Source organism: Jaculus jaculus, chromosome 1 (genome assembly GCF_020740685.1).
Source record: "Jaculus jaculus isolate mJacJac1 chromosome 1, mJacJac1.mat.Y.cur, whole genome shotgun sequence".
NCBI lineage: Eukaryota > Metazoa > Chordata > Mammalia > Rodentia > Dipodidae > Jaculus > Jaculus jaculus.
Window position 1 is genome coordinate 314,300,076 of NC_059102.1, and position 24,348 is coordinate 314,324,423.

General features: G+C 41.5%; 1 protein-coding gene across 1 annotated transcript in view; it reads right to left on the minus strand.

Moving 5' to 3' along the window:
- Positions 1-1,884: 1,884 nt before the first annotated feature.
- Positions 1,885-24,348, minus strand: part of Atf6 (activating transcription factor 6) — a 238,157-nt gene continuing 215,693 nt past the window's right edge. The window contains exon 16 of the mRNA XM_045151444.1: positions 1,885-7,437. Within this exon, the coding sequence (XP_045007379.1) occupies positions 7,229-7,437 (209 nt within the window). The 3' untranslated portion in view covers positions 1,885-7,228. The remainder of the gene's footprint in view (positions 7,438-24,348) is intronic.

A 24,348-nucleotide genomic window follows, 5' to 3' on the forward strand; every position in this document is an offset into this window, starting at 1 on the left:
AGAGGGGTTACAGTGCGTATTTTCCTCTGCTGCTTCCACTGACTCTGGAGTGTGCTTTATCAGTTTATACCACATTGAGCCCCCCCCAGGTTTCACTCCCCAGAACAACAGTGATAGGAAGCTGTGTTGCCTATCTGGCAGCTTTTATCAAAGGGTTGGAACAATGAAGAATGTCTAGATTTCAGCATCACAGCTTATGAAAGTTCTATGGCTCTCCTGCCTGTGCACGAGACTCCTGTCTGGAGAATACTGTCTCCAGCCTTGTCACTTGGTTCTGATTTCTCTTTTCTGCTTTTCAACTTTTTAAAAAAATATTTTTTAACTTTTCTTGGTTTATTTTTATTTATTTGAGAGCAACAGATAAAGAGACAGAGAGAGAGAGAGAGATTGAGAGAATGGGCACGCCAGGGCCTCCAGCCACTGCACATGAACTCCAGATGCATGCGCCCCCTTGTGCATCTGGCTAATGTGGATCGTGGGGCATCAAGCCTCGAACCGGGGTCCTTAGGCTTCACAGGCAAACACTTAACCACTAAGCCATCTCTCCAGCCCTTTTAAAATTTAAAAAAAAATTGGTTTATTTTTATTTGAGTGCTTTTCAACATTTTATCCTCAAACCGCTTCTAACCTTCTGTGTAGGAGGGGAGATTTGAGCTCTCATTCTAGATGGGTGTCTCATTTTCTAAAGAAGTCTATTAAGTACCTCCTGAAACAAACTGCCTTTGCTGAGGTTTGAATCTTGAGTGTCTCTCAAAGGGCTTTGTGTTAAAGGCTGGGTTACTGGCCTGTGGAGCTACCGAGAAAGGATAGGACTTTCAGGAGGTGCTGCGTAGTAGAGGGCAGGCATGTCCGGGAAGGGGAGAGTGGCAGCCCAGCCCTTGCTCACATCCCCTTGGCTTCCTCAGAAGAGTGTTCTTGTTTTGTCCTGTACCTCTGCCATGTTGCACATTGCCACCACAGGCCCGGCAGCAACAGGGTCAACCATGGACTTGAAACCTCTGGAACCACGAGCCAAAATAAATCTTTCCTACTCAGATATCTGTCTCGTGTTCTGTCACAGACACATAAAGTTGATTAACACAGCCATTAAGACAATCCTGATGCTATTAGACTTTTGTGTATTTATGTATTTGGCTGTAGACTCTGAGCTTTGTCAGGGCAGGAATCTACGCCTCAGGAGGTGGAAGAATATAGTAGTTCATAATCTATGTGCTAGAGCCAAATTACTCTAGCTCCAAATATTGCTTCCACTACTTGCTGTGTAACTCTTAGGACTGAAACTGGTTGTAGAAGGGACTGAATAGGAAAATGAACTTGAATCACTGAGGCATTTACTGGGTGTTCAGTAAATGCCAGCACAAATTACTCCTGGCATTTATAACCTGGGTGTGTCAGTCTGTAAGGACTAGCTTCATACATGTGGCACTGCCCTCCCAAGTTGTGAAGAGGCCTTTGAAGACTGGATCTGTACTGAAGAACCTGTTTTCCTGATGATGTAGAAGGATAAAATATAGGTTTCAGATAATGTTTTTCTTTTTTTTTTCCAGGTAGGGTCCCACTCTAGCCTAGGCTGACTGGGAAGTCACTATGTAGTCTCAGGGTGGCCTCGAACTTATGGCGGTCCTCCTACCTCTGCCTCCCAAGTGCTGGCCACACCCAACTTAGATAACATATTTTCTTTGATGAGATTGTAGTTCAAATATTTGGAGACAGTAAAGGAAATTTTTGCTTAGCCAGTTTGGAGAGATGAATGGGAAAGAGTCCAATAGTTTCATCTAAATAGTGACACCAACCACAAACCCTCTTTAGGCTTCCTTCCCCATTACAAACCACTTAACAACGAAGATTCACTTGTTTTTTTCCCCTCTCTGCATAAGAACAAAGCAAATTTAAAAATTCTTTATTTGGATTTTAGAGAAGAACAGGGCTGGAGAGATGAAGATTTGCTGGAAAGTATGAAATAGTCTGTTATCATTGTTTGTGTATTGTAAACCAACATAATTATTACAAGAGAATCGTATACCTTTCCTGCACATGTTCCACACATTCTTAAATGAGCATGGGTACAGCTGAAGGAAGAAAACCCTGAGGAAATGGCATCTCCTCAAGTTTCAACAGCTCCAAGGATGCGTCGTTACTGGCCTTAGCTGAATCTCACCTGTCAGCTTGATGAGGTGAGAAATTAGGATCTCTTTGGCTAACAGGCTTAGCAGCTTTATTATGTCCTCTGTCCTGGTGACTGCCAAGAAACTAGAGCCAAGGATGAAGAATATACATGTGCTGTGAAGTCCGTGTGCTAAGTCAGTCTAGCATTAGCAAACTGGGAGATATGCCAAATTCCTGGTATATTTAACTAATGGTCATCAACTTCATTGGGGGCAAAGAGCACCAACGTGGTGTTTGTTGACCTTAACAAATGAAAAAAAACTACAAGTTATTCACTCCTTAATATATAATTCTTTTAATGCACCAAATTGCTAATGCTTAAAGTAAGCCAAGAAGGGTTTCCATTATGTGACACTGGCCATCAAGCTTCCTAACCATACTTTTTATTATTTTGTAACTATGAATTCTGTTGTACCTGACAGAGAACACACCTATTAGAACTACTGAAAGTTTTAATACTATCCAAAATAAATTAATCTTATGCTTAGTTATTAAAATAAGTTAAGGGCTAGAGTGATGGCTTAACGATTAAGGCGCTTGCCTGGGAAACCTAAGGACTCAGGTTCAATTCCCCAGTACCCACGTAAGCAAGATGTACAAGGTGGAGCATGCGTCTGATGTTTGTAGTGTCTAGAGGCCATGGTGTACCATTCTCTCTCTCTGTGCCTGTCTCTCAAATAAATAATTTTTTTTTAAAACAAAATAATAGGAAGACGCTGATTTCTTTTTTCAGGCAGGAGGAGATTGCACTTTTTCTATGCTCATAGTTCTTTCTGGACTTTGCACTATCTTTCTGGGTAGAACAGTGTTCAGTTACCTTAAAAAATTAACAACAATCCATGCAGGTGGGGAGGAAGAGCAGAATTTTCCCTTCCAAATGCTACCAAAATAAAGAAAATGTCACATTTCATTCTTCTTCTAGCCTTATATTCTTGTTTTTTTTTTCATGGTTAAAGTTATAATTGGTGTTTATATTAGCAGCAAAGATCATAACTGATATAAATTAGAACGACCTAGAACTGATGAAAATAACATTTCAGTAAGGAATATGAGGTCTGTAGGTGGAATGAGCCTCTACCAGTTCTGGTGAAAGCAAACTGTGTGAGAGGTTAATTCCCGTGGCCATGCCAATAATATGAGCACGTCTTCCTTGAGCTGAGCTCCCCCGTGCCTGCTCAAGGAAGCCGAGCCAGCCCCTCACGATGCCGTGGAAAGAAGGCTCTCACGGGTAGGAAATTCCCAGGAGGTCAGACTTCAAGGGGGCATGGGTCAGACTCTGGCTCTCTAGGTCATGACAGAAAAAGCAGTTACTTCCAGCATGCTACTGAAAGTGGATATTGCTTTGAAACTTTCCACTGTGTTAGAAAGTCAAGTCCGCTTCCTGGTACACCCCCCACCTCCCCATCCCTGGCCATGGTATATTTTTGTCACGATTCACAACCTGAGTTTAGTAAAATGGCAAGAATTAAAAAATAGCATAAGTTGTGAAGAGCTTGTGAGTTCTCCAATTTAAAATGATTTAGCCATAGTAGTGATGTCTTGTTGCTGTGACTACTGGGATCAAATGCTCAGGGAGGAAATTTGGGCCAACAAAATTTAACCAGAGCAATGTCTCTAAACATGAGACAGAAATCAGTTTGAATGCCGAGTTCCTTCTCTGTTTTAAGTAATATTTATTGGGAACACTGAAGAATGACTCATTTAACATCACTGCTTTCAAATACTTCTATGTCTACTTGTGCCAACAACAGAAGGCAAAGCGGGGCCAGCTCTGTGCTGTAACTTCAGATAATAAATAAATTAGAGGCTTGTGCATGTGTTTATGCTAATGGCGCTCTTTATTTCCAAAAGCACACACTTTGCCCAATAGTTTATTTGTGAAGCTGCTAACTACAGGCATGGTGAACGAGACACTGTTTTTTGTATATGCACGTGTGGTTTGTGTTGAGTGTGTGTGTTCGTGTATCTGTGTGCATGTGTGTACATATGCATGTGCAGGCCACAGGTCAACCCTGGGTGTCTTACTCAATTGCTCTTCATGGTATTCTTCGAGATGGTGTCTCACAACTGGACCAGTCAAACTCGCTAACGAGCCTGGGGATCCTTCTGTCTTGGTCTTCCCAATGCTGGGATTACAGGTGCATGCCACCACATCTGGCATTTTACATGGGTGCTGGGGATCCAAATTTAGGACCTTCTTTTTATGACAAGCACTTTGCCCACTGAGCCATCTCCCCAGCCCCAGGAGACCCCTTCTCAAGATCCTTCTTTCCCATTAACTCCTAACTTGACAGTTAGTTTACATGAACATTCTATGGACGCCATGTCCCTATGCTATTGTTGTATGAACTAACCCAAAGAGAAATAGCTCCAAATGTGTGACTCAGTAGCTAGCAGACAGAAACATGCACTTACTTCCACAAAGCCTAAAAACTTGGGACCTGCACACAGGTGAAAGACTGCCCATAAGTCTCCACCACCACTTCCCAGCACTGCAGTATCACCAGCTCAAGTGCCCAGAAACACCTCAGAGCAGGCGGACTGACTTCTGCTGGGACATTATCTAACTTTCTCACAAGCTTGCTTAATCTGCTTCAAAAATTAATAAATTAAAAAAAAATACATATATATATGTACACAATAGCTCTCACACTTCTAGGATAGAAACCCAAAAGGCAATCTACCAGAAAAATCAAACCCAATAGCCTGATTAATTTATAACCCGGGCATAGCAGCTTCCCCCTTCCTACCAGGACTGGTGCTAGCTAGCACACAGACATCCAGAGAAAAGTTATTGTGCATAGGGATCATAGTTATGTCAACAATTTACAAAGTAGGAGTCAGTTGACATTCACTTGTTTCCTGAAACTCTACCCTGAGAAGAATCCTGTTCTTTCACCCACAAATTGGACTTAGGAACAGGCAATGACAAGAAGCTGAAGGGCCAGTGAGTGCAGGGAAGGCGATGCTCCCACACTGCTTCTGGGTGCCCATTCCAGCTCCTTGGCTGGCTGTGGCCACCCTAACATCTGCCTGCTGTTTGGCTGAGTCTCCCAACTGTGAAGGCATGGGCCTTGGCCCATGTGTCACCACTGAAGTATTCAGTTTAAGAAGTTGGTACAATGAGCATAGGAAAAGCTGGGAACAAAAAAAATGGTGTCAAAGAAAAATCCAAGGGATGGTTTCTTCTTGTGTGGTTCGCAGATGAGAAGAGCGAGGCTCCATTACAATCCTTCTAGACACTGTGCTCCTGTCTGCTATGCCAACGTGTGACCGTTTCAGCAGTAGGAATGAACTGGGCCACAGCATATCCCAGCTCTCACCTACATGCCTACCCCTAAAGCTTCTCTAGGCATGCCTTCTACCCTGTGGCAGCCAGGCTGAGTGGTCTCCAAAGAAAACAGTTCCTATCTCAAAGTCACTCAGGACTTTGCTAACACCTGCAACTCCAGACTGGTGAAGCAAGAGCCCCCTCACGCCCGGCGTTAAACTCGGTTCTCTGGGAAGCACCTGACTAGCTCAAGAGGCATTAGTGTCCAGAGAGTTGTTGGGGATCTTTACATGTAGCAGCCAGGCTTAACAGTCTCAGAGACAGAAAAGGAATGGAGGACATCTACCCTTGAGAGGCTGTCCTCTCCTTTCCTTTCCATTTCCCTCACAAGGAGGGTGAGGAACTGGTGGCTACGGTGTGGAGCAGAAGGGACAGGAGTCTGGCAAAGACAAGTCAACTGCGGGAAAAAAAGTAGCATTTGCAAAGTTAATTCTGTCAAAAACCTCCAGAGTTTTAGGAAGGAGGAATACTTGCTTCAGACCCTGGGAAGCACATTGGAAAGGCCATCCTAGCCTGAGATCTATTTTTGTGAATTTGTGAAATATACATATAATGTAATTTAGCTGTTTACTATGGTAAATGAATCAGGCAAAATATATTTAAGACATAGATGAATATAGCTTTCTTTTCTTTTTTACCAGAGAACAACAAAAAGAGTTAATTTCGTCACTATCTTCTCACTGAAGAAACTGAAAATTATTGCCACAATATGGGCTACATGCCCTCGGCAGGAATCACGCTGCCTGTGCATTCAACAACCCTTCAGAGAAAAGGTTCTTGCCTTGCTTAACCTGATACCACTTCCATGCTCCTTAGCTGGAGTGGGGTGGGGTGGGAATTCACAATGAAAATGAAGGGTCTGCCCTATCGTCCTGAAGGGTCTTCACCTGATTAGCCAACTGAAAACATGTCTATAAGCTGAGTGGCTTAGAGTACTGGAAATAAACAGCAGCTGTGTCTGTAATCCTAAACTGAAATCATATCAAACTTTTGAAGTTTAAATACATGTATCAGTGGAAGGATTTCTCTCAACACTCCACCAGTGATTCTTCCTTCCCCTGCCTTCCCTCGAGCATATGGCTCATTCCCTGACTCCCACTCAACACACACAGTTGTTTCAAGGTTAGACCACAAATCACGAGTGAAAATAAACTTTGCCAACTGGAGATAATACCCTTTACCCAAAGCTCCAAGCTGTTTTGACTCTTTGTGGCATATTTTTGCCTGTTCTAATTTGGAAATTTGTTTTCTGAAGTACAATCTCCAGAATAGGTTTGAGTCTAAGCAAGAGAGAAACCCAATCAGTGGGAACTATGTGAGCATCTGGGTTCTAAAGTTTTTAAATAAAAATCACTTTACTGTACCAGTACGTGAAGTGGCCAAAATAAGAAGTGGTTCTTATTAAAACGATAACTATTTAAACAAAAAGCAAATACAGCAGGAAAGCAGTTAAGAAATGGCAAAAATAAAAGAAAACAAACAAAATACAATAACATTGGAAGATGCAGGCTGCATTTACCACGGGAGAACTGTTCTCATGCACATAAATTCTAGCACTTTCCACATGGATGGGTAGATGGTCAAACCCTGAGCAGCTTCACTCTCTCCCTTGAGTTGTAGTATGAGGCAGTTCTCTGCTTGCTACCAACAAGGCAGAAAGCTACACTCCTCTCACTGGCTCTCTGGGTTGGCAGGAACCCACTGGTAGCTTTTCAACGTAGCCGCAGGGTTCTACTGTAATGACTCCGGGATGGTGCTGACAACGTGGGTTGCCTCTGTGGCTGCTGGAGGGGAACCAAAGAAGGTGCTGGTTTGGTTCCTCTGCTGATCCCGGAGGTAAGGAGGAATGGAGGAGCTTTTGATGTGGAGGATCCTGGTGTCCATCACCTGGCAGTCAATCTGCATCATCACTTCATAATCTTGCCCGTTGATCACGTTGTCTGTGAGGAACAAACACAGGAATAAATAGTCAATGGAATGAAGTTGGAGGGTGGGAGCTGTCAACACACTTAAGAGGGCAGAGGAATTTTATCAGTCACTAAGCAGAGAGATGGCCAGCCTGGGTGCCAAGACAGCCTGTCCTTAATTCTAGTTTTCAAAGGATCATCATTGGCTCAGTAAGGGCTGGACCCCCACCCCTGTGGAGACTGCTACAAATGTCAATAGCAGAAAGAGGGAAACCAATTAGGAAGAGATACTGAGGTCATAATACCTCCAATTTACTTTATTGCTTTTTAAAAATTTATTTCCATTTTTGCACTTTAACAGATATGTTTTAACTTGTTGATCTCCAGAAAAGGCTTCTATGACTGTACATTCTTCCTCTATACTTATCTACAATACTGTCTCTATTACTTCTCACACCTCTAAGCCACATACTTTCCTTCTCATTCTGTCTTTCCCCCTTTTCCATTCTCTCCCTCTTACCTACATATTGATACCCTTAGCTCTAAAAATGATAAACTACATTTCCCCAGCCAGCACCCAGCTCTGCTGTCTCTTGACCTTATCAGGCAGCAAATGAAGCACCAAGTAGCTGCTGCAAGGTGACACTGCTGAGGCAGCTTAGGGGGACACTCCCCCTGAAAGTAGAAACAAGCAATGCCTTTGAGCCTGTGTGGGGAGAATCTAGGTCATCTCACTTTGCTACAGGTCAGAAATGTCAGAGGGGCCTGGCCTTTTCTTATCTCTGCTCCCCTAGAGGAGTTCCACTTCCTAGAAGAGTATAATACCCCTTCTTCCAAGAAGGTTACACCCTTCTTGACAAGACTGCCCATTCCAGAAATCCTGACCCCTACCCAGACACATGGTATCAGGGATGGATAAACCTGTCCACAAAAATCCCCAATCCGGGTCTCTAGGTGGACTTCCTCATTTTCTAGGAACCCTGCTCCTGCCTTGTACTTCATTCCTTTCCTTTGGCTCTGCGTGCTGTCTCCCTAGGCTCTCCCTCTCCTAAGCTATAGTAAAACCTTTCAAATCTTATCTGCTGGTCTGTGGATTTCATTCATCAAAATTCACAAAACAAGAATCCACATGCTACTGACTCAGTATAAATTTTGAGTAACTGTGACCTTCTGGTACCTCAGTTCCTGAGTAAGTGCCCACCCAACAGACTATTAGATCCCCAAATTTCCATATCACTAGGACTTCTGTCAAATTATTACATTTGTTAGTGCAGTTGGCTTTCTCCATCAATATAACAATTTTATAAAAAATTTAAAAAATTTATACAAAGTATAAATCTGAGTGAAGATAACTCACCAGGAGTGCTCACATAAACATGCCCAAGAAGGGGGGGGGGTGGAAATCAACAGGTGTTCAGAACATAGCACAACACGAGACAAGGACCGGCTGTGACACCTCTACAAGCTCACAACTACTTGATACTAGAATCGCAAGAAAAGAAGAAACCAGACAAGTATTTCAGAACCCTACTTAAAACATTTTTTAAAAAATTATTTAAGAGTGAATGCAGAGAGAGAGAGAGAATGAGAGAAAGAGAAAGCATGGGCATGCCAAGGCCTCTTAACACTGCAAATGAACTCCAGATTTATATGCCACTTTGTGCATCTGGCTGTACCTGGGAACTGGGGAATCAAACCCAGGCCACCTGGCTTTGCAAGCAGTACCTTTAACTGCTGAGCCACCTCTCTAGCCCCTCATGAGTCCTTTATTATTATTATTATTTTCCGAGGTAGAGTCTCACTCTAGCCCACGCTGATCAGGAATTCACTATGTAGTCTCAGAGGGCCTTGAACTCATGGCGATCCTCCTACCTCTGCCTCCCAAGTGCTGGGATTAAAGGCTGTGCCACCGTTCCAGGCTGTGTCCTATTTTTAAAAAGGATGAATAATCATATAAAGGAGTCAAATAACAAATGAATGAAGTAAGGAAGTCAATTCCAGACCCAGAAAAGAAAGTTAGCAAAGTTGATGAAAGAGTAATTTGAAAGAGAAATTTAAAAACAAAGGAAAACTTTAGCAAGAAAATTAAGACTATAAATGAACCATTCAAATTTTAGAAATGAAAGAATTAATCAATTCCATTCAAAACACGGTAGAAACCATTGGCAGACAAAACCAAGCAGAAGAATGAACTTCAAGGATGGAGGACAAGGTTAAGCCACAATATGTTCAAAGAGAGATAGAGAAAGGGGCTGGAGAGATGGCTCAGCAGTTATAGGTACCTGTTTTCAAAGACTGACAGCCTGAGTTCAATTTCCCAGTAGCCATATAAAACCAGACGCACAAAGTGGTACATGTGCCTAGAGTTTGCAGGCAGTGGCAAGAGGCTCTGATGTGCCCATTCTCTCTTTCCCTGCTTGCAAATAAATACAAAATAAAATGATCAAAACTTCCAAGGACTCTGGGATATGTTCAAAAGACCAAATTTAAGAACCCACAGGGTAGAAGGAAGTAAGGCAGTCTAAAAGCATAGACTACTTATTCAATGAATTATAGCAGAAAATATCCCAAACCCAGAGAAAGATAAGGATGTCTAAACACAAGAGGCATTTAGAACCACAAGTACACATGACCAACGAAGACCATCTCCAAGGTATATCATAGTTCAGATGACAAAAAATGTAAATCAAGGAAGCAATACTAAAAAGTATAAGGGAAAAATATTGACTCACATATAAAGTCAAATATATCAGAATAACATGAGATTTATTGTCAGCAACCCTAATAGCTAAGAAAGTGTGGAATAACATAGTTTAGGTGCTGAATGTAAATAAATGCTAACCAACATTGCTACATATAATAAAGTTATCCCTTAAAAATGAATGGAGAAATAAGAACAGTTCAATATAAGCACAAACTAAGGCAATTCATGACAACCAAAACAATACTGCAAAAAAGATTTAGAGGAACACCATACAGATACACAGGGGAAGAAGAAAGGCCATCTCCTCCATGCAAGCACAAGAAAGAAGAATGGATGAGAGGAACCAATGGACAAAGAAGAGCTGGGAAGGAATGCATCATGTCTGGCACAGTAAGCGAACAAGTCCTTATTACTATCAGGGGAGGAAGAAAGGAAATATCAACAGTCCAAGCAAAAGAACCAAAGGAAACAGCAAGCCCCTCCCAAAGACAACCTTAAGTGTAAATGACCTCAATTCATCATTTAAAAGCTACAGATTGACTTTTAATCCATAGATAAGACCCAAATATCTGCTGTCTGGGCTGGAGAAATGGCTTAGTGGTTAAGGCACTTGTCTGCAAGGCCTAAGGACCCAGGTTTGATTCTCCAGGTCCCATGAGAGATGCACAAGATGGTGCATGCATCTGTTGTTTGTTTCCAGTGGCTGGAGGCCCTGGTGCACCCATTCTCTCCCTGTCTCTAATAAATAAATTCAAAAAATTAAAATAAAATATAAAACAAATATCTGTTGTCTCCAAAACAAACAGCCAACCAGAGGTCTTAAGCTACTCAGAAGCAAACACCCTGACAGGATGTATACACCAGTACAATAGTGGTACACAGCCTTGGTGGGTAACCAATAGCTTTCTGATTGGCTGAAATCCACTCAGTATAAAAAAACCCATATTTGGAATTGAGAACCAGATCAGAATCCTATGGAGACAAAGATTATGCTCTCCAGTGTCAAGTTCTTACTAGTCTTTGGCTAAAAGGGTTACATACATCAATTTCTCCCTAACTTAATAATACTTATGCCATTTAAACTATGCTGACTTCACTCTCTGTTGGAGAATCTGTGCTTTTCCAGAAGGTAATGAGACCAGAGGAGAAAAACTACCTCTTGCCAGGCCACAGCTGAACCCGCAGAGGAATGGGCAGACGAGCAAGAGCGCTGCTTCCATGCGAACCTGATAATTAGCACCTGGGTGTAGGAGGCAGACCCTGAGGATACTTAACACAGTGGCTCCTAAGAGCTCATCACTGAAGTAGACTTAAAACTCACCCACCACGGCTTAGGGAATTTTGCGGGACAGGAGGCAGAAAGATTGTAAGAGCCACAGGTTGAGACATCATGCCCAGAGGCATTCCCTCTCCCCAAAATAACTGACTACTGCTCCCACAACACATTAACCACAACCCCATAGGAAATACCTGCAACCCCACTGAGGAGGGTCCCCAATGGCATGGGGGCAGGGACAAGGGAAAAGAGGGTACTAACATTGATGTATTGATATAAAATATGTTATTGGTAATAAGACTTAGAAATAATAAAATAAAATAAAATAAAATGGCAATGAATCTGGCCTAAAAATTAAACAAACAAACAAATCAAAGTCATTAGGGATCAAAATTGAGCACTTGGGGCTGGAGCGAGGGTTTAGCAGTTAAGCCACTTGGCTGCAAAGCCAAAGGACCCAGGTTAGATTCCCTAAGACCCAAGCAAAGCCAGATGCACAAGGTGGTACATGTGTTTGGAGTTCGTTTGCAGTAGCTAGAGGCCCTGGTGTGCCCATTCTTTCTCCGTTCCTATATGACCCCCTCTCTCAAAATCAATAAATAAAATAAAATATTTTTTAAAAATTGAAGGCCAGAGAGATGGCTTATTGGTTAAGGTGTTTGCCTGCAAAGCCTAAGCACCCAAGTTTGATTCCGCTGGGTCCATGTAAGCCAGATGCACAAGGTGGCACATGCATCTGAAATTCATTTACAGTGGCTGAAGGCCCTAGGGTGCCCATTCTCTCTTTCTCAAGTAAATAAAATTTAAAAAAATCTTTTTTTTTTTTAAAAAAACAAAGAATCAAAAGATGGAAATCACTCACTAAGCAAATGGAAAATGTAAACAGGTTGGCACAGCCATTCTCATATCTGCTAAATTAGACTTAAAACCAAAACTAGTCAGAAGAGAAAAAACTACTATATATTAATCAAGGAAACAATGCATCAAGACACTAAACAAATTATGCATATTTATGCATCAACATTAGGGCTCCTGATTTTATAAAACAAATACTAAAAGGCATGAAAGATCAAATATGTCCTAATATAATGGGAGACTTCAATATTAATATTCTACTCTCATCTTTAGATAGGTCTTCCAAATTCAACAAAAAAATACATAAAAACAAGGTTTCTGAGTGAAATTATACCATAGGTCAAGTGGATTTCTTCCAGATATTTTATTCAACAGATAGAGAATGCACATTTTTCTCAGTGGTCCATAGAACTTCCTCTAAAATTGATCACACTATAGGCCACAAAGCAAGCCTTAACTTACATAGAAATATCAAAACAATTTCTTTTATTAAACAACAATGGAATAAAATTAGAACCAACATCAACTATACAAATACTCGGAGACTGAATAATATACCTTTGATGAGCAATGAACACTAGAGCAATCAAGAAGGAAATTTAAAAATTACTAGAATTGGGGGCTGGAGAGACGGCTGGGTGGTTTAGGGTGCTTGTGCAGAGCCTAATCACCTGGGTTGGATTCCCCAGTGCCAATGTAAAGACAGATGCACAAAGTGGCGCATGCGTCTGGAGTCACTGGCTGTGGAAAGAGGCCTTGCCGTGCCTATACTCACTCTCTGCTTTTCTGTCTGCTTCTTTCTCTCAAACAAATAAAAAATATTTTTAAAAATTCCAAGAACTGAATGCAAATGAAAGTATGGCCAGTCATAACCTTTGGGATACAGCTAAAGCAGTTTTGTTGTTTTATTTTGGAGGCAAGTTTTCATGTAGCCCAGGCTGGCCTCAAACTCCTGAACTTCCTCCCTCCATTTCCCAAGTGCTGGGATTACAGGCATATGACGCCATGCCTGGCAGGAAAGGTAGTTCTAAGAGGAACATTTATAGCTTTAAATGCTTGTATTAAAAAGTCAGAGGAATCTCAAATAAATACCCAATGATGTATTACACATTCTAGAAATCTTGGAGGGAAGAAGGGAGAGGGAGAGAAGGAAGAATAGGAAGGACACCAGCAGGAGTGGGGCGGGGAACTGGAGAGAAGGATCAATAGAACAAAACAGTATGAAAATGCATAATGAAAACCATTACTCTGTATGCTGATTAAAAAAACAACTATCAAATAACAAAATGCCTGTGCTGGGTGGATGACTCAGTGGGTAAGAGTACTTACTGTGCAAGCACGAGGAACTGAGTTCCATCCCTCAGCACTGACATAAAAAGGCTGGGCAAGCCTGGAATCCCAGTGCTGAGGGGAGCAGGGCAGAGACAGGAGAATTTCTGAGACCTCCAGGTTCAATAAGAGACTCTACTTCGGGAAAGTGAAGAAAAGAAAGGACTACACCTGCATTTTCCTCTGGCTTCCCCACAGGTGCAAATGGGACATATGCACCTATACTCAATTGTGTGCACGCAATTGATTCAGGTGTCCCCCACAAACTTAGGTATTCTGAATGCTAGGTTCCCAGCTGATGGAGATTTGGGAATTAATGCCTCCTGGAGGCAATGTATTATTGGGGGCAGGCTTATGGGTGTTATAGCCAGTGTCCCCTTGCCAGTGTTTGGCATACTCTCCTGTTTCTGTTGTCCACCTGATGTTGGCCAGGGGGTGATGTCCATCCTCTACTCATGCCATCATTTTCCCTGCCATCATGGAGCTTCCCCCTCAAGCCTGTAAGCCAAAATAAACCTCTTTTGTTCCCAGAAGCTGCTCTTGGTTGGGTGATTTCTACCACCAATGTGAACCTGACTGCCACACACGCTTTTTCTTCTAACGTTAAGGGCTGGAACCATTGTCAAAGTTAACACCACAGAGTGAGTGCCTGTAAGATACTGTACATCATGTGTGTTTTACAAGTAGTGAATTTCCATTTCTGGAGCAACTAGAACTGAAAGAGGCTTCAGTGCAGTGCAGAACAAAAAAGTAGGATATTTAAGCTCCTCTTTCCCCCTTTAACAATGGAGGGAGCTGTCAAAGGAACCAAGCCAATGAGTGGTAAGGAGACCTTGGTCAAGAATGCTTAGCCTTTATTCAACAGTCCAACTTCTAATTTCATTAAGATCTTCCCAACTGTGAATGTAGGTTTGCCTAGAAGCATGAGATATAGTGGAGACCAATAAGACATTCCAGGCAATTAGGTTCTTTCCCAGGGATCACAGAATTACCACTATATCCCTTCTATACGGGGCAACAGACAATCTATACTTCCAGAGTTCTTGATTCCATGGACAGAGACAAACAGATTTCCAAAATCACATAGAAGGGAATGTTATAGGACTCGTGGGGTATACTAGAAGATATTTGAAGATAGTCACACTTCACATTTATGGAGCTAATGAATTACCATGAGTTCAAAGCACATAGATACATCATACATTCTCCTTCCTTAGAGAACAAAAGTCTAATTACTCCCTGATTTGTAACCCTGGGTGGTCATTTTCCAACTTGCAGTGAATGAAATGATGAGAGAATTATAAATAGACATTTTTCCAGGCCAGCTGAAAAGTCGTAGCAATACACTGAGAGGCTCTGTAAACTTGGAGGAATGCTTAATAGGCAACGTGGCATCTGGTTTTTTGTCTCCATCAGGGAATCTGGAACTCTGTGTTGGGAACAGCTCAGTCCTACACTGTCTTCCTAATATGATGATACCATACCAGCCAGTGATTTTTAAAATTAGATATTTGGACTTTTTGTGACAAAGAGCTCAAATTAAAGGTAGTGTTCAGTTTCACCGTACTGTCTTTTACTTTGATGCTGTATTTGTCAAACAGTGTAAAATCTGAAGAAAGAAAACCCAAAGCCTGACATTTGACCTTCAGATTCCATTGCTACATTTGGGAAGTGGAGCCATAACACTTGCCAGGTAGGAAGGTAGGAAAATACTGGAGTTCATCTGGTCTGGGACATTTTAAACTGGAGTCTAGTTCACAGACCTCAGGGAGTGTAAGTTCTCTAAAACTGTATGAAAAGTGTTATGTGTGTCCACTATTTTGGAAAACAAGATCCATCAAATTCTCAATGAAGTCAAAAAGTTATAAAAATCTTTAGACAAATCTAATAACCTAGCAATCTTGTAGTTTGTGACATGCTCTATTTTAAGCCCAAGGGAAACCATCCTTGCACTTGGACCGGTCAGTTATCTGTTCCAATGTTTAAAGCACTATCTATTGATGATAAATGTCACCCTACAACTCTTACAAATCTCTTCCACTACAGTTGAAACTCATTTCCTTTTTCCCAGCCTTTCCAGAGATGAAAACCAGCTGGTTGCTGCTGTGTGTTCACTAACGCTACCTCTTCTTTAAGACCACTGTTATAGCAGCTTAACTCCAATTTTCCAAGTCATGCCTCTTTGCAATGTATATCAAATCAGTTGTTTATCTTTAGAGAATTAAATGTGAATATCCATCAATTAGCCAATGTTTCTCAAAACTCAAAGTACTTTTTAAAAAGTAGAACTGGAAGAAAGACATCCTGTTAATGTATTTGGAGTTATTTCACTTAGGACATGTGACCAAGTTCAGATTTCAAGGCACCACACCAGTCATTTCCTCTTGGAACCACAATCTTTGTGTGTGTGCGTGTGCATACACAGACATACACACATGCGTCACAGCACAGAAGACAAAATAATGGAAAACACATGTCAGAGACATGCACACACATTACTACTTTTTACTGCTTTCCTGGATTAACTCAGAATCCAGATGACAGTTTAAAATCAAGATTGGGCTCTCTAATATGGGCCAAACCACCTGTAGAAGTCATTAGAGCCCACTGCTGGCTATGGCTTAAACTGATAACTAGAATTTTTTTTTTTTCCCTCCGAGGTAAGGTCTCATTCTAGCTCAGGCTGACCTGGAGTTCACTATGTAGTCTCAGGGTGGCCTTGAACTCATGGCGATCCTCCTACTTCTGCCTCCTGAGTGCTGAGATTAAAGCCGTGCCCCACCATGCCCAACTAGAGTTTTGTAATACTTTAAATATCAAGAAAGGATAGAAAACTTGGAAATCAAGCACAGATGCTTTGAGGGAAACCGAAAGCTGTAATATGATTCCAAATCCCAGGAGGGCTTGTCATCACCTTGAGTCCAGCCAGAAGACTCAGGGTAGTTTTGGTCTAGGGCTCACCCTTCTTCTGAAGGTGGCGTCAGCAATGCTAGAAGAAGGTGTGCCACATCCAGACAGGATGCAAATACCTGGAGCTGGATTAAAGAAGTTCCCTCTGAAAGAAAGCCAGATACTTTATTTATTTGCATTGCTGGTGTTACAGCCAGGTTCACGTTGCTGGCAGAAATCACCTGACCAAGAGCAGCTTGTAGGAAAAAGGGTTTATTTTGGCTTACAGACTAGAGGGGGAGCTCCATGAGAATAGTCCACCAAGTTGTACTTACAGCACTGCAAGGTGTCTCTTATGCCAAAGTTTCAAATCCTTCCAAATTTCTCTTGAAAATTAGCTCCAAAAGGCTAAAACCATACAGTCAGGTGTCTAGTAGCAACCCCACTCTCAGTACCAACTATTACTGTTGCAGTCAGGTTTGTGTTGCTGACAGAAATCACCCAACCAAGAGCAGCTTGTGGGAAAAAGGGTTTATTTTGACTTACAGACTTGAGGGGGAGTTCCATGATGGTAGGGGAAAATGATGGCATGAGCAGAGTGAACATCACTTCCCCACTTAACATCAGGTAGACCACAGCAACAGGAGAGTGGGACCAAACACTGGCAAGAGGAATCTGGCTATAATACCCATAAGCCCACCCCCAACAATGCACTGCCTCTAGGAGGCATTAGTTCCCAAATCACTATCAGCTGGGAACCTAGCATTTAGAACACCTAAATTTATGGGGGACACCTGAATCAAACCACCACATCTGGGGATTGAACCTAGGACCTCTACATGCTAAGAAAGCACTATTCCACTCAGCTACACCCCCAGCTCTGGAAAGTTTATGTTTGGAGTGATGTGAAAGTCAAAAAGTACTTAACATATCTAAAGAATAGTTAGGATCACAGCAACACTGGTGTATTCTGAGAGGCCTTATAAGTGTTCTTTGGGGGGAGGTGTCCTAACCTGGCTGTACAGTAAGTGAGGCAGTCTCACCATCACTGATGAAGGTTGAATCAGTGAAGTTAAAAAGGTAATTCTTGTTTGACTTTTTTAAAAAAATGTGTTATTTATTTATTTGAGAGAGGCAAATGGGGAAAAGGGGGATGAAGAATGGTCACACTAGGGCCTCTAGACACTGCAAACAAATTCCAGAGACATGTGCCACCTTGTTCAACTGGCTTACATGGGTACTGGAGAATCAAACATGGGTTTTTAGGTGTCACAGGCAAACCCCTTAACCACTAAGCAATCTCTCCAGCCCTGTTTTTATTTTCTGAGCAAAGTCTCACTCTGTTTACCTGGCCCAAACTCAAGGAAATTCTTCTGTTCTAGCCTCCCAAGTGCTGAGATTACAGACTATGAGTCACTACATCCAGCTTCATGGTAACCCTTTTTTAAATTTTTTCTAAATTTATTTATTTGAGAGAGAGAGAGAGAGTGGGCATGCCAGGGCCTCTAGCCACTACAAACTAATTTCAGACACATGCACCACCTTGTGCAGATGCTTATGTGGGTCCAGGGGAATGGAACCTGAGACCTTTGGTGTTGTAGGCAAGTGCCTTAAGCCCTAAGCCATCTCCCCAGCCCATGGTAACTCTTGATCTCAGTAAGCCACAATGGCCCTGGGCTGTGGGACACCTGTTTACACACCATGCTATAAAACCCCCTTAATAGTGGCAGATGAGGCTCTGTTACCCTTTTAGACCTGGAGTTCTGTTCAGAGGGACTACCTCTGGAAAGGACATTGTCAACTGATGCCAGTAATTAACTCCACAGTGTGAATAAAGAATATCAGGGTAAGTTTTAGCTGGGGAGACAGGACTTGGAGGTTCTTGTGGCTTAGAGAGCAGCAGAACAAGGGCCTATAAGAGGAAACGTGGGCAGAGATGTGAGAGGCAGAGGATACAGTTTAAGGATCAGGTCTTTAGTGTTAACATAGAGGAAATGTTATCAGTCATGGGTGTTCTGATGAGAGGGAATGTGGGAAACATTAGATAAGGGAGCTGTGAGCCAAATTATTTGAAAAGGCTGATAACCTTCCCCCTTTTTTGGCAAATGAATACTTAAGTTAAAAAGAGAAAGAAAATCAAGAGTTTTTAAGAAATAGAACAGAAAGGGTTAATAATGAAGTGAAAGTGTTCTAGGTTCACATTCATTCCTTTTCTATTAATGGACATTTGAGAGCAGCCAAGTTCTCATAATAGCTTATATGTGGGGTCTTTTGAAGCAGATGGATGAGATAGAACATTGACCTGAGTCAGGTAAAAAGTGTAAACTATGAATACTTTATATTCAAACTTAATCAGGCAAATGAAAAGAGATGAAAGGTTTCAAACATGGGCACTGAACTACCTTTCTGAATGCTCAGAAGGGTTTGGAAGCCACAAGAACTGTCTGGACATTAGAGGTGGAAAAACTCTAGGCAATGTGGAATTTTGCACAGCCAGTAAACACAATAACTGAGTTAAGCACAGACTGCCAAGAGGCTGTTCACTGAGAGACGACTAACACAAAACCCAGAACTATAACCATAAGCAGAATTAAAAATCCATAAATTTTATATAAAGTTCATTTCTAAAAAGCCACAAGGCTTGACCAGTGCTCTGTAAGGCAGCAGATATAAGGAGAAAGATTTCTATTTTGAATCAGACACCAATCCCAAGGAGGCAGCTGCTCTGTGCCAGTTCAGCTGGTGTCAGGCCTGGCTGTTGGCATTTGTACCTGAGTCTACTGGGGACACAAAAGACACGATCAACTAAAACAAGCAGGAAAATAAGAGAGATGGGAGTATAATGAACAAAGAAGTGATAAAATGTCACATTTCTATGGTGACATAGACTTCCAAACACAAAAACCAACTCTACTATGCCAATATATCTCCAGTTTTTGATGAGTCCTGGTTTTGAACATTGCTAGTATTTTTCCCCTCTACTTGGGGAAAAGAACCATTTTCTGCTGTTTTTGACTCAAATTTTCTACCTACTTCAACTCTAATAATCTTTTAAAGCCCATTTTGAATATCACTTCTAAGAAATCTTCCATGAGAACACCAATAGTGACATTCTCCCTTATAAGCAATATACAAATAGTGTAAAATATAGACGAGAGTCTTGGCTTCCTTAAGGAATGCTTGGCAAAAACTGGAGTAGGGTAGAATTAAAGGAAGCAAGGGAAGGAAAACTAGAAGCTCCCTCGTCAGCCAGTAAGAATACTAAGCAAGCTGTCACACTGCAGATGGCACCACAGACAACTGAAAGCAGTGTTATGCTCCCACCTCTCTTATTTGCCTGATAGGTCATCCTCATCAAAAGAGGATGGAGCGTCAGGCTCATTAGTACTGATAAGTAGCCCGTTCCACAGAAAAATAACCTTCCATTGACTATTACAATGGTAATTACCATGCAAGCAATTCTAACTCAATGAATTTTTTCAAAAAAATCCTGAAATATGGGGCAGAAGGGCGTTATTGGGAAAGGACATGAGAGAGTAATTTGGGCAGGGGGATCAACATACATTAGTTAAAAAGACAACAGCACCAAGAAAACTCACCCATAGACCACTGTCATATGAAAGTGGTTCTTCTGATCATACCATGACCCTAGTGCTCTTGCAGTGTACTCAATAAACCTAGCTTTTCTTTTTAAAATATTTTTTAAAAATATTTTTATTTATTTGGAAGGTAGGGGGAGAGAGAGAGAGAGAGAGAGAGAGAGAGAGGGGGAGAATGGGTGTGCCAGGGCCTCTAGCCACTGCAAATGGAAACCCAGACACATGTACTACCTTGTGCATCTGGCTTACATGGGTCCTGGGGAATAGAACCTGGGTCCTTTGGCTTTGTAGGCAAGGGCCTTAACTGCTAAGCCATCTCTCCAGCCTAAATCTACCTTTTCTTACTCTGGTCTAACCAATAAATTCTTTTGCTACTCCTTACCCCATATACATAACAGCCAAACCAATATCCAGAGGCCTTCCCTATAAAACCCAGGACCCAAAGAGTAGCTACCACAAAGGCAGTTAAAGACCAAACTTCTGTGGGTGGAAGAATAAAAAGTATAGCTCTTTGTTTACCTTTAAAACCAATGTATGAGAATTACACACTTTCCCAGAACATCAAAATTGCCTACTGTGCAATACTGCTGCCCACTAAGTTGGGGAGACCTGGTGACACCAACTGTTCTCTGCTTATTAAAAATCCTAGCATAAAATTAAAACTTCTTTGAGATTCCATCTCATCCCAGTCTGAATGGCTACCATCATGAAAACAAATGCTGATGAGGGTATGGGGAAAGGATAAGCTTATTCACTGTTTGTGGAGTGTAAGCTGATATAGCCACTATGGAAATCAGAGTGGAGGTTCTATGGAAAGTTAAAAATAGGGCTGGAGAGAAGGCTGTGCAGTTAAAGACACTTGCTTGCAAAGTGTGATAGCCAAAGTTTGATTCCCTAGTGCCCATGTAAAGCCAGATGCAGAAAGTGGCAATATGTCTGGAGTTCGTTTGCAGTAACTAGAGGCCCTGGTGTTCTTGTTTTCATTCTTTCTCTCTCTCCCCTTGCAAATAAAAAAATAAAAATATATTTTAAAATATCCAAAAATAGAACTGCCGTATGACTCAGCTATACAACTTCTGATTACATTCCCAACGGACTCTACATCCTGTCACAGGGACATCTGCACATCCATACTCATTGCTGCTTATTTGTAATAGCTAGGAAGAGGAATCAGCCGAGATGTCCATCAAGAGACGAATTATGCATGGTTAATGAAAAATGTGGTACATATACACAAGTTTATTCAACTGTAAAGGAAAATGAAATCTCCAGGAAAAGGAATGGAACTAGAAAATATTATTGCTAAGTGAGGTAATACACCAGACTCAGAAAGACAAATGCCACATGTTCTTTCTCATGTGTGGATGTAGCTATACATTTTTGATCGATGTTTAAGTGAGAATAAGTATCTGCAGAGACCAGGAAGCTACAAAGAGGTCCATGGCTGGGGATTGGGTAGCAGAACATGTGATATGAAAGCAGAAGCATACACTGAGGACAGAAAGATGTAAGCAGGAGTAGGGGATGAGGGACAGGAGAGGAGAACTGAGCAGAGCCAAGGATACATGATAAGGTCACATGGAAATCTACTACTTTGTAAGATAATTAGAATATTTTTAAAAACTTGTATCATGGGCTTGAGAGATGGCTTAGCAGTTAAAGCACTTGCCTACAAAGCCTAAGGACCCAGGTTTGATTTTCTAGATCCCATGTAAGACAGATGTACATGGTGGTGCATGTATCTGGAGTTCATTTGCAGTGGCTAGAGGCCCTGGCATGCCCATTTTCTCTCTGTCTTACCCTCCTCTCTAATAAATAAATAAGTACAAATAAATATTTTAAATATTTTATTTATTTATTTGACAGAAAAAGAGGGAGAGAAGACAGAGAATGGGCACGCTAGGGCCTCCAGCCACTGCAAACAAACTCCAGACACATGTGCCCCCTTGTGCATCTGGCTTACATGGGTCCTGGGGAATCAAACCTGGGTCCTTTGGCTTTGCAGGCAAATGCCTTAACTGCTAAGCCATCCCTCCAGCCCAAAATATTTTTAAAATCTTGTTTCTTCTGAAAAAATGGAGGTGTTAAAGCATCTATTAAAAATAAAAAACTGGCATAACTTTTTAAAAAATAATTTTTATTTTTGTTTATTTGAGAGAAAGAAAGAGAGAGAGAGAGACACACAGAAAGAGAAAGAGGCAGATAGAAAGAGACAGAATGGGTGTGCCAGGACCTTCAGTCTCTGTAAACTAACTCCAGACGCATGCACCACCTTGTTCATCTGGCTTACATGGGTTCTCAGGAATCAAAACTGGGTCCTTTGGCTTTGCAGGCAAGCACCTTAACCACTAAGTCATCTCTCCAGCCCTTGGCATACCTTTTATTCAGAAAACAGGATCTTATACTTTGGATGGATAGTGGTCATATAACACTGTTCAGAAAAACTCATTCAAATGGTAGCAATATCTGCCAGCAGGTTAAAATGATTGTGATTTGACATGGTGTAAAATTTTAGATCAAGACCTAATACATTTAACTTTTTATAAAAAGATATATATTAGAAATCAGTCTGTACAACAGCAAAAGCAACTGCTCCCTATGCCTTTTCTCAGTAGAAGGAAAGGGCCTTTTCCCTCCACGCCCACTTAGGTAGTAACCTCTTAGAAAGCATGGGCCCAGCTGGGATGGAAAACCATTCTAGGACAGCTCCTTAGGAGTAGGAATTTTGTCACTGTGTAATCAATCCCTTCTGTATAGTGCACAGAAGGCATGCAATGCATACTTTTTGAATACATGTGGAAATGGCTTCAAGAAAGTGTAAGTTGGAAGTATTCTCCTCTGCTATACTCAGAGAACTGAGAATTAAGTAAAATCAGAGAAAAGCAGTTGTTTCATGAGGTACATGCTGTCTTCCAGGTTGTTTTTAACTGTTTTTCTTAAAAAGTAAAAAAAGGTAGATACAGACTAGAGACCAGGCTCAAAGGTTAGAAGCATGATTTGCTGTTTTGAACCTCATTGGTGGGTCAGAAATTCCTAGTCTGTGTTAAATTGGATGTTTGCTTTCCTCAGGTCTTTACAACTGAAAGCTTCACATGCTGTTTAAGTTAAGCCAAAGTCCTCAGAAAGGTGACTGGGTTTCTATGAACTCGACTACCACATGCTTCCTGGTTGTTCTCACTAACAATAGGTAAGGCCAGCTACATGCAGACCTATAATTCTAGTACTTCAGAAGTGGAGGAAGGAGGATCAAGAGCTCCAGGACAGCCTATATTAAGCAGTGAGTCCCAGATTGAAAAAACAAACATTTAAACAACAAGAACAATAGGTAAATCTAAATATATGCTGGAAATCTGAAATGGCTAATCCAATCTCATTTTAGCTGAAGCCTAGTCACTTAAGATTTTATTTTTAAAAATTAATGGGATTTCTACTGTCTTAAAAACAGAAGCCTTTGATAACATATAGGGTTAAAAAAATCTTAAGAGGTATAAGCTGGGACTGGAGAGATGGCTTAGCAGTTAAGGCACTTCCCTGCAAAGCCAAAGGTTCGATTCCCCAGGACCTACATAAGCCATATGCACCAGGTGGCTGGAGTTTGTTTGCAGTGGTTGGAGGCCTGGCGCACCCATTCTTTCTCTCTCTCTCTGCTCTGCTCCTCTCCTCCTCTCCTCTTCTTTTCTTCCCCTCCCCTCTCTTCTCTCTCTCTCTCTCTGCTTGCAAATAAATAAATCAAATTTAAAAACACAAGGCATAAGCTAAAGCAGCTGGTACTTCGTGGTCATGGAAAAGAACCAGCTGACAGCCGCCTTCTTTAGATGGTCTGATAAAAAAGACTGACACTCACTGTGGCATTTTCAATATTTGCCTCAGTCTTGCAAATGAGGCATCCAGAACATATTATTTTGGAAAAGACTGAAGAGGAAACGTTCCTTTGGCTACTATTGGAAACCAATCTACAAATGTTACCTAACCAGGCACCAAGGAAAAGATCTCCACATCATTCAATGAGGAGCACTGGGCAACATAAGGTGGAGGCAACAGGGACACTACCAAGCATGATGAAGGAAGCTCTCATAAGCTTCTCGAAAGAAATGACTTGGGGACTATGGCATGTTTTTCATTTCCACAGTACGAAACTATCTGGAAAATACTATTCCTTCTATGTATCCTAATACACATTACATAAACTCACAAGCAGCATCACCTGAGACTTTTATAACAAATAGTTGCTTCTAAGAAATTATCAGAATTTTTGAATTATAAAATGGGATATAGACAAGCCATCCCTTTCA